This window comes from Heterodontus francisci, chromosome 9 (genome assembly GCF_036365525.1).
Source record: "Heterodontus francisci isolate sHetFra1 chromosome 9, sHetFra1.hap1, whole genome shotgun sequence".
In the NCBI taxonomy this organism is placed as follows: domain Eukaryota; kingdom Metazoa; phylum Chordata; class Chondrichthyes; order Heterodontiformes; family Heterodontidae; genus Heterodontus; species Heterodontus francisci.
The window spans coordinates 49,063,653-49,075,328 of NC_090379.1; the positions used below are offsets into that span (position 1 = coordinate 49,063,653).

Below are 11,676 nucleotides of genomic sequence, written 5' to 3' on the forward strand. Positions count from 1 at the left end.
TTTTGTAAATGAGATTTCTAAATACAGTTTAGATATAGTATTTGCACAGGTATTCCTCCAACAATACTTCATTCTGTCTTAGAATAACCTCAACTATCCATATCCCTTATGATGCATTCAGAAAAGAGCCTTAAAGTGAAGTTCCTTGGGCACAACTAGATGGATACTACTACTGAAGTGAACAATGCTGCATTTAGTCTACTTGCCTTCTCCCTGTCTTTAAGATTAATCCATGCTGGACCCAGAAAAGTAATCTGGTACCTTCACCTCTGTATTAGTGTTTGTCTCAATTGTTTGTTGTTTATGGTCAATATTTCTAGTAAAAAGGAACTTGTACTGTTTTCATGGTAAGGATAGCTTACCATTCATTTGGTAAATTAACATGCTTATTGCGCTAAATAATTAGACATTCCTGGTTCATTATGGCATTAGTTGTATGAACAGAATGTGTTAACATCTCTTGAATTAAACTTTGCTTGTGTATATGTTTTAGCTGAAAAATATTCAGCAACCAGCTAATAAAGAACCAAAACGGTGTCTAGTTTACATCACTGCTATACCCACTGTATTCTAAAACCATCTTCATTGTGAATGAAATGAGCCATTTGAAAGCAGAGTAGTGGCACATAAGAGCAGGTTTATAGTGTAGTGTGAATGCAGCATTAAACATTATTTGTCACACTAGAAGATCTGTTTCGTGTGACTAAGCAGAATTACATTTAGTGGATATATAATTGCTGCTCTTCCATTACTCTTACATTGTGTAATTTATTTTCCAGCTATTTAATTCATTCCTGCTCTCCACATACCTCTCTTTCTTTGTTCCCTTCCCCGCCCCACCCCTTTATTCTCAATAAGTCATTGTCTTTTTTTATGTTGGGGCTGCTGCTGTACATAGGAACTAGAAGTTCTGTTATACGTTATTCAGAAGGTGGCATATAGGAATACTGACAAATAATTTTCAATTGTTTCTTATCTCCACTTGTGGCAATTAAAGAAATTACATATTTAATTTGTAAAGTAACCCTCGTTGATACTGAGTTTGGAAATTAGGTTTTTTACTCTTTATCCAATAAATATATTGTTAAATACAGGACTGTGACACGCAGGTTTACTGTTGACTGTGATTAACTGTATCCCATGGCATATCACTAAATTATAAAGATTGAAAGGTCAAAGTATGCTCCCTCTTCTGTGCTGAATTCTCAATGAGGATAGCAGTTGCATAAAATACTAATCTAATCTAATTTCCTCCTTTCCTCCCTGTTTTTCCACATTTGTTCACTACTTATCACTATATACGAGCAGACTATTAGGCCATGCCTCTTTTTAACTTTCTGATCATAATACTACATAGAACTAATGACCAGAATTGGATTGAGTGGGTGAATTAGGGCAGCACAGTGGCGCAGTGGTTAGCACCGCAGCCTCACCGCTCCAGCGACCCGGTCTCGATTCTGGGTACTGCCTGTGCGGAGTTTGCAAGTTCTCCCTGTGACTGCGTGTGTTTCCGCCGGGTGCCCCGGTTTCCTCCCACAGCCAAAGACTTGCGGGTTGATAGGTAAATTGGCCATTGTAAATTGCCCCTAGTGTAGGTAGGTGGTAGGAGAACTGAAGGAAGGTGGGAATGTGGTAGGGAATATGGGATTAATGTAGGATTAGTATAAATGGGTGGTTGATGGTCGGCACAGACTCGGTGGGCCGAAGGACCTGTTTCTGTGCTCTGTATCTCAAAAAAAAAATTGGAGTATCCTATTTCTTTCCTGTGATTGCATAACCTCCTCACTGGTTTTAGTAGTCTTTAATTCTGCGAGGGCTAAGATTATTTAGGCAGAGAATGAAACTCATTGCTTATGACTGTCTGATCTTTACATTGTTAAGATCATGTAAGGAAACCAAACAACTTCAAATGCCTTTTCCTTTAGGTAAGCACATTACTCTATCCCAGTGTCCTCTTCTGCTTATGGTATGACTCACTATGGCGACAATTACACAGACTCAAGTAACCCTCTATTGTTTTGCCCAAATTATTGTTTTTAATACATGAAGTATTCCAATGATAGCAGTGGATTATTTGGCTATGATGAGCATTGCAGCCATACTTAATCCTGTCTTTACTGAATGTCAGTACATACACCTGATGTCACTGGACGGCAATCGAAGAGTAACAACAGTGACAGAAATTCTCTCTCTCTCCACCACCCCCCCCCCCCCCCCCACTTCCCCCCAGTTAAGATAAATTAACTCAGCGAGGACCAGGAATCAAGAAAGTTGATGCCTTTCTGGTCTTTATGACTTCGTACCAGTGTGCAGTGCCTTTAAATTCTCTGACATTTGGGGAGGAAGGGCACATTGTATTTTTATTTCCCCTTGGCTAAAATGTACATTTTTCACTGCCTTCTGTCATAAATATTTTATCACCATTATTTTATTTTGATAGATTTAATAGAAAATCAGCCTTAAATATTTGATTAAAAGTAACCTATTTATAATCAAATCAAAATCATATTTTCATCAAATCAAATTGCGCAGAATGTTCACTGTAATTTGCTTTTGCATGTTGAATTAAAAACTTTGTCCCAGTATTTAAATCTTATTAAGGTAGTTTTTGTTTAGGAAGGTAGAAGAGAAGAACCACTAAACTTCTTCCAAAGCTAATTGACCAAACTCTCCACATACCAGAAGCATGTACTTTCCTATGAGGGGCAAAAAAATTGAAGAAAAACCCTATGCCAATTTGGGGTGGCGGAAGAATTCAGAGGAATTCCTCCCCTGCTCGAAGGCAATCAAAAACAATTTCCAGGAGATAATTACGATCGCAAGGTACATTATCCACCTACTTTTTTGTACACCGTGATGTCGGCTTTGTCCAGCTCCTTTTGGAACATTTGCAGCAAATACGCATACACCACATGTGTTGGCAACCTGTTCCAAAGGTCAGTAATCCTCTGGGGCAAAACAACCTATAATCTAACCTGGCCATCCTAACTTATCTAATTCAAAAACCCTGTACACTGTCTAGCCCCTTCGTCATTTTAAGTACTTGAGTATTTTAAATACCCGAAGTCTGACTGAAAGCAGACTGCTTTCTTTTTGCAGGGTTCCTGAGATCTTACACCTGCACTTATCTATGGGCTATTTGCTATTGCGATTGCTCATTTAAATGAAATGATAGCTAAGGGATTACCGCTTCTTGTAAGTAAAAACCTAAACCAATCTGATAATAGGTGGCCAAGAAAATGTAGAAAAAAATGGAATTAATCATTCCTAATGTGGGGAAGTTTCAAGTAGATTTACAGTGTTACGATAAAAGAAATTGTTTTAAAACGCACTCTAAAATTGCTGACACTTTTCTTAAAACAAAACTGCAGTTTGACTTTTAAGTACAAGATGTTGAAAATAATCTTTCGAAGTTGTTACTGTAAAAAAAAACATATGTACATATATAGATTTTTAACATATTTGACTTCTGAATTAAAATCCTTAGACTCCAACAAAAAGTATTACATCACCTGAGTTCATATTTGTATTCAGCTGTCTCTGAAAGCATTAATGCATTGTTAACAATTCTAATGTATTCTATGATGTATTTTAAACAAGATCCAAGTTCAGAGTAGCCTGTCAATCAAACTGCCTTGTCTCAGTTGGGTGAGTTTTTTTTTTAAGCTGACAGTTGGACTGCAAGGTGTATCACATAGATCCAAGTTGTTTCATTGGGATGAACAGAGGAAAAAAATAATTGTTTTGTTTGAAGCGCCTTTCCAATCTTCTAGATCATGGAATGTTAATGGTCTGTAGCTCTGACTCTTGCTGTCTCAGGGAAAACTTGAAATAATTTGAAGCAAGGAAGTGTTTCCAAGGTATGTGTAAAGGCCTGCACAAGGCCCAGCATAAAACATTTTGGTAAATGATAAACAAAGAGGGATCATATAGTTTCAATGTAGAATTCTGAATAGTAGTGTGATGCGCTATTCAGGATTGCACAGGCTGGATCTTTGGATGTTAGTCTACTAGAGCAAGTTTGGGTAAAGGTTTTCCACATTCCATTTGGGGTTGATTTGACGCAATGCTGCCTGAGCAAACCTAATACTTTTTTTGGCTTTACTTTTTGCTCTTTTTTTTACTTTCGTGATCTGTATCAATCATATTAGCTGCAAAATATATTTAGACTTCATGATTCAGAGAGAAAATCAAACAAAAGAGAACAATGGTTAAATTAACCTACCAAATTAATGCTCTCGAGAAAATGGAGAATGCTGGGAAATAGAACAGTTTTAGGAAGAACCTTTTGTTCTGAAAGCATAGTCGGTGCTTTTAACAAAATTTAGATATTACTGTGAGATGAATTTCAGATTTCGTCTGTTTCAATAAGAATCTTATTAATATCTGTCACATATGGTAGTATGGATACAGCAGTTAATTTATACACTGAGCCAAAGAAAATCTATTCCACTTTGAAAATACAAGCAGAAATTGATCTTATGCATAAGTGAGAATGGAAGTGATTCAAAACCAGATTATTTTGCCATAGTTTGTGATTTCTTTCTTGTGTAATATCTGTGATTTCAAAATCTACCAGGAAACGCATTTTGTGTGTTAGGTGAGGATAGAATAAGTTACTGTGCTTTAAAATCTATTCTTTTTGTCACTGAGCTTTTTGCAGTAATTCTGATTGGTTTATCCTTGCATGTCACTGACATGGTTGCAGCATGAAGCGTGCCAACTCTTTGAATGTACTTAACACAAGTGGCAAGGCTACTGAAGATCCTTTTCAAGTAAGCCGTATGCATTTTTACAAGTCAATATCAGTGGCAGTGTCTGGACTGAAGAATCCTATAAACAGACATGTCTTACATTTCTGTTATTAACTAAAATGATTTTTATTGATGCCAATTACTTGCACTCATATGTTCCATTGGAAAATGACTATTTCTTGCTATCTTTTTCACTGTCATTTCCTTGCAAGGACTTTTTCTGCCAGAATTAGGTCTGTGTTTTAAAATGCTTTTGTTTGTCGCACTTAATTACTGCTGGCTTCAGATAAGACACTGCTACTCCTGTCTATATTTTCCCCCCCTTGTTTTTATGTCTTAACCCTGTTACATATTGTAAGGAATGCTGCAGGAATACAGAGCTCAGTATATATGAGCAGTAGATTCTTATTGACTTCCTATTATGACAAACAAATTCAAACCTTCACATCTCAAATACAGTTTTGGAGAAGGGCATGGATTTGATTGAGTGCTTTCAATCCATCTGTCTTGACTTCAGCATTCTATGCTATGTAACATTTATTGAAACTGACAATTTATAAAGTGCTTTATATATAGATGTACATTTTACTAATTGCTAAATGACCTGTGGGATAATTTTTAAAAATAATGCTTTTTACTAACTAGAGTATTTTGCCTTTTCCTTACTATTTAACCCACAGAAAATAATTTGTAATATAGAGGTACATGGTGATCTTTTTAAACCTGTGTGTTTTGACACATATATTCATATACTAATGTGGGCAGAAACTTCTCCAAAATAATTTCTTACTATCTACTAACTTTCTGCTTTAAAGGATGAATCTTGCATCTCTCAGTATAGATTCAAAAGCATGCAAAATCTACTCAGTAAAACTACTGCATTTTCCCATGTTTCTTTATTGAAAATGATTAGTTAACTGTTTCTCGCTGAATAACTCTAAAACAAAGACATCTTGTTATGCTGCCTGTGTTGCACAGTCTTCAGTATCAAAGTATTTTATCTTAAAATGTGGTAGCTAGCTCCATTATTAAGAATGAATAATAATTCAGAGCAAAGGATCTAATCAATACTGTGACTGGTTACATTGACCCAGAACATACTGCTCAATTCACAATATCTATTCTTTAAGATTATAAATGCGTGTCCCCAGTGATCTGTATGGGGGCTTCAGCTTTATACTCTACTTATAAATTACTTAGATGAAGGATTAGGAAGCCATATATCCAACCTTGCTGATGCCACCAAGTTAGGTGGCACAGTAAATGTGTAGATGGGAGCAAAAATTTGCCAAGGGATATTGCTAGTTTGTGAGTGGGCACAGCTGGCAGATAAAGTTCAGTGTGGGGAAGTGTTGTAAGGTCATCCACTTTGGACCTAAGAAAGATAGATCAGAGTATTTTCTAAATGACGAGAAGCTCGGAACTGTGAAGTCGCAGAAAGACTTTAAGGGTGCAAATAGCTATTGGACAGGAAAATAATTTAAAAGGCTAGTGGAATATTGATCATTATCTCAAGAGGGTGGAAGTTATGTTTTGGTTATTACAAAGCTCTGCATTTAAGAGTACTGAATTCAGTTCTGGGCACCACCCCCAGGAAAAAATATATTGACCATGGAAGGAAGGGATGCAGCACAGATTTACCAGAATGATACCAGGGCTAAAAGGATGAAATTGAAAATGGATTGTATAGACAAGGCTTGTATTCCCTTAAGTATAGAAGATTAAGGGGAGATCTAATTGATGTGTTTAAGACAATTAAAGGTAGTGACAGAGGAAAAACTATGTCCTCTGGTTGTGAGTCTAAGGCACATTACTGGATTTTGCAGTTAACAGCAAAGCAATGGAACTTGCCGCTGACCTCGAAAAAGCTGCCCACAAAGATCTGTCAGTCTCTGTGGTGTACATTTCCCCTTTCCTGACGTCAGTTTGAACCTGGCGCTGTCGAGGAGATCTCCAGTTGTTTATCAATTATGTCTTTAAGTAGGGTAAGCATCCAGTCACATTCAAGTATTCTCACTGACAGCAAACGAGTAAGCAAAATGAACTCATTATCCTTCACTTTTAATTAAATTTTACAGGGAGCAAAATAAATGTTTGGGACATACACATGGGATTAAGATGGAAGCTGAAATGTCATAACATTTTAAAAATTATTTTAAATAATTTTTTAATCATAATGGAGAAATTTGACATTCCACAAATATTAAATTTGTTTTTCAGGGCCAAAGAGGGTTTTCAGCAGTAAATATGAACTTAATACGCCATTAAAATTCCAGTTACACATCATGTAACGGGGTGCAAGTTTTTCAAGGATTTTTTTTTTACAGCAAGGCACATTCTTGTCAGTTCTGTGATTTCTACTTAATTGCCATCTGAGACGACATCCAACAGCGCACTCTATGGAGAAGGGGTGACTGTGATGTTGTGGTAATGTCACTGAGATAATCCAGAGGCCCAGGCTAATGCACTGGGGCCTCAGGTTCATATCTCACTGCAGCAGCTGGTGGAATTTAAATTCAATTAATTAACAAAAATCTGGAATTGAAAGCTAGTCTCAGTAATGTTGCCATGAAACTATAATCAATTGTCGTAAAAACCCATCTGGTTCACTCATGTCCTTTTAGTATTGCTGAAAATAACAAGTCATTTCCTTGCTCCTGCAACAGTTTAAGATTAATGTTCATATGACAAAATTAACCACCCCTCCCACCCCCTCCCCTCTTCCTGTTGGGTGGAGGGGCTGGGGCTAATGAGTATTGGCATTTTATTCAGATATAGCAGACATCTCAACCAAACACAGTTCTGTTCCCATTTAATATCCATATATTTTGCATAATCTGTTTCCAGAGAGTCTTGCAGATTCAGAAACAAGAACAATTTAATAAACATTATCTTCCTAAAGTGTGGTGCCCAGAATTGTACAATACTCCAGTTGCAGTTAAACCAGTGTTTTATAAAGGTTCATCATAAATTCCCTTGCTTTTGTACTCCTTTGCCACCTTCAATGATTTGTGCACATATATAAGGTTTTATGAGTAAGAATAGAGTACAAAAGTGATATTGCAAACTTTATATAAATCATTGGTTAGACCATAGTTAGAATATTGTCTACTTTTTAACACCTTTGTTTAAAAAAGATGTCAAGGCCATGGAAAGATTTTAGCATAATAGATCCAGCAAGATAACCAGGATGGCAGGCTTTGATTACGGAATGATTAGAAAACTTGGGGCTTGTGGTTTTAATAAGAACAAAGGACATTAATAGCCGTGAAGTGTGATCATTGTAATATGGGGAAGTGTGGTAGCCAATCTGAACACAGCAAGGTGTCTCAAACAACAATACTGGTGGCACAGATTTAAGGTGATTGGTAGAAGGATTAGAGGGAGTACGAGGAAAAACTTTTTCACCCAGAGGGTGGTGGGTGTCTGGAATTCGCTGCCAGGGACAGTGGTGGAGGCAGAAACCCTCAATTCTTTGAAAAGGTACCTGGACTTGCACCTGAAGTGCTGTAACTTGCAAGACTATGGACCAAGTGCTGGAAGGTGGGATTAGGTTGGGGGTGGCTAGTTTTCTTTTGGCCGGCATGGACACTGGCTCAGTGGCCTCCTTCTGTGCTGTAATTTTTTCTATGGAGATAGATGACTAGATAATCTGTTTTGATGGTGTTGGTTGTGAGCTGTTTTACATTTACCGAAGAGTGCATACAGGGCCTTGGTTCAATAACATCTTGTGCAAAAGATGGTATCTCTGAATGCAGCACTTGCAGTCTACTGTACTGAAGTGTTAGCCTAGATTGTGTTCAAGTCACTGGAATGGGGCTTCAACCCACAACCTTCTGCCTCCAGTAAGAGTGCTACCATTGAGCCAAGGCTGACACTTCGGCTGATAATTAGGGAACATCAATTCATGATCACCTAAAACCAGTACCTTAACTGCACCAGCCACGTAAATACTGTGGCTACAAGAGTAGGTCAGAGGTTGGGAATTCTGTGGTGCATAACACCCCACCTAACTCCCCAATGCCGTCCACCATCTACAAGATATAAGTCAGGAATGTGATGGAATGCTCTCCATTTGCCTGGAAGAGAGCAGCTCCAACAGCACTCAAGAAAACTTGACAGCATCCAGGACAAAGCAGTCTGTTTAATTGGCACCGAATCACCACTTTAAACATTCATCCCTCCACCGCTGGCACATTGTGGCTGCAGTGTGTATCATCGACAAGATGCATTGCAGCAACTCACCAAAGGCTTCTTCAACAGCACTTAGCAGACCCTCTCACCCTCTACTAGCCTAGAAGTACAGCAGCAGCAGCAGGCATGTGGGAACACCACCACCTCAGAGTTATACACGATCCTGACTTGCAAATATATTGTCACTGGGTCAAAGTCCTGGAACTCCCTACTGAACAGCACAGTGGGTGTACTAGCACCACACCAACTGCAGTAGTTCAAAAAGGTGGCTCAGCACCACTGTTACTACAAGGTGAGAAAGGAGTCTAGAGATCTCTCTCGGCCTTCACTGGTCTTACCATAAACAGGGTTTTATTTTAAAAACACTGGTTTTTTTAGCTCCCCCTTGGTGAATCCTTGTTCACTACTTTCCAATTATAAGGCAAATAAACCAGGCCAAACAGGTTTTCTTAGGTTTAAAGAAGAAACGTTAGAACTTTATTTTATTTATTTAGAGATACAGCACTGAAACAGGCCCTTCAGCCCACCGAGTCTGTGCCGACCATCAACCACCCATTTATACTAATCCTACATCCTTACCACATCCCCACCCACCTACCTATACTAGGGGCAATTTATAATGGCTAATTTACCTATCAACCTTCAAGTCTTTGGCTGTGGGAGGAAACCGGAGCAACCCGGCGAAAACCCATGCGGTCACAGAGAACTTGCAAACTCCGCACAGGCAGTACCCAGAATTGAACCCGGGTCACTGGAGCTGTGAGGACTGCAGTGCTAAACCGCTGTGCCGCCCCACTTAAACTCTAATTTGGTTAACGCCTACGGATACGAGACGTGCCCACTTCAGCCTGCATATGCGATACACACATGCAGATGGAGACAGAAAAGAGCAGAAGAAATAATGTGGAAAAGTTTGAGGCAATATCTGAAGATGGATCTGGTTACTGTTCTTCAAACTCGCTGTAGAGTCCTTGATTGTAGGTAGGTCTTGCTTTTTGTTTGGGGCCTAGTATTCTTTTTGAACCTTGTTCGATGTAGGAGACTTTCCTCTCTTGAGGTTCACGTCTCAGTGGATTTGGAGTTCCGTGGGAAAGATAGGACAGGTCTTGACAGTCCAGGAGCAAACAGTCTCTCTCTCTCTCTCTCTCTCTCTCTCTCAAACTCTCTACAATCCAAAAAAAACTCATGTTGCCCAGTAGGTTAGGCTGACTAACTGGTTAGTGTGACTAGCTGGTTTGACCATGTCTGTTTGTGGATTTGGCCATCTTAGCAGTCATCCTGGAATGTGAACTTCCTCACCTTCAGTGTCTGGTGATCAAAGTCCATTGTGGGTTGAATATGTCGGGGAATGGTCCTTTGTCTCCACAAGCACTGTCTTGTTATATGTAAATGTTATTTTTAGCTACAGCTGATCTGTTTAACAAGTCATTTCCTCTCCAGCAACAGTTTAAGATCAATGTTCATATGACAAAATTAATATGGTTCATTCTTGGCAAGTGGGGGTCTGCATGACCCCTCCACACCCAGTGGAATGAAATGCGATTTGAGAAAGTGCATTCATTAAAAAGGGTCGAGAGAGAAAGTATAAGATACAGGAAAAAAGCATGCCTCTCTCTCTCTCTCTCTCTCTCTCATTTGTTCACATTAATTTATAAATCCTAAACTTATTACAGCCTGTCTTTTCTTGCTGCTAGTGCTGTTTTAATTGCCTTCTATTGGGGGGTCTCAGTAAACATGTGGTTTTGGGGAAGTTGTTTCAGTTTGCCCATTTCGATGACTGCCTAGGGTCTTTGTTCCTGTTGAGGTCAGCACAGAGCGGGGTTACATTTAATTAGCCCTAAGCTGGAATTTTTTTCCTTAGAGTCAGTGCTGGATAGGTCTATCCTGAACTCTTTTTCAGTGCTTTGCTGAGTCATGCAAAGGCTTTTGACTTCAGGGGAATGGGTGCTTCTCTTTTTTCTGACTGTGGGGAGTGATTCTTTGCTAATCCCTTTGTCCAGAGGACACTCCTGCCTGCAGGTATCTGTGCAGACTCTACTGCTCTCCTCTGTGGCACTTCGACTAGGTGGTGCATCACCCTTGCGTTTTCCCTGCCCCCTAGAGGTCGGTCTTTGTCTCTGCAGGTTCCTTTAAATGCTGGTCAGCAAATCGGATGGGGTGCTTCTAGTGTCTGCATTTACATAGGATGTGGGGTCTAACTTTTCGAATTTTTTCGGGTTGGCTGACTGGACAGATGGGGTTTTCATCTGGGATTCCACCTGGACTTCCTTTAACCTGCCCTTGGTCGCTTTTTCCCCTTCCCTTCTAAACGTTTGCCAGCCTTGTGCCTGTCTGTCCCCTTTTGTTCTCAGCGGGGGTCCCTTACAGTTAACCAGCCCTCTGCTGGAGGGTCCTCCTAACACTGGTACAGGACTTAGGGGTGCAGGTTTCACTGTAGGTTGGGATTTCCCCTCAACTTGGCACATGTGGCAACTCCTGCAGTATTCCACCACATCTTTGTGGAGTTTTGGTCTTTCGTATACCAGCATGTACAGCCACTGTAGTCTCGTGGGCCCTTAATATTTCTCTCTGGTACCTCTGCGGCACCACTAACTAGTGAACTACTGTCCACTCCTTGCTCTGTGAGGAGAGTACCATTTCCTCATCCATAGCTCATGCTTTAAATAGTAGCCATCAGGGACGTCCTCTGCTTCGCTTTCAAACTGGGCAGCCTGTGCTAACTCCCGCA

The 11,676-nt window shown here is 39.5% G+C and overlaps 1 protein-coding gene across 10 annotated transcripts in view; it reads left to right on the forward strand.

Annotated features, from left to right (window-relative positions):
• Positions 1 to 11,676, forward strand: part of klc1a (kinesin light chain 1a) — a 137,768-nt gene that overhangs the window by 89,502 nt on the left and 36,590 nt on the right. For 7 of the 10 annotated variants that reach the window (XM_068039002.1, XM_068039001.1, XM_068039000.1 and 4 more), the window contains one exon: positions 4,709 to 4,775. The exons of 1 other annotated variant lie outside the window; for it this stretch is intronic. In XM_068039002.1, the coding sequence (XP_067895103.1) occupies positions 4,709 to 4,775 (67 nt within the window). Of the gene's footprint in view, positions 1 to 82; positions 3,382 to 4,708; positions 4,776 to 11,676 lie in introns of those variants that run through there. 2 more of the 10 variants (XR_010975684.1, XM_068039005.1) reach the window with 2 other exon arrangements.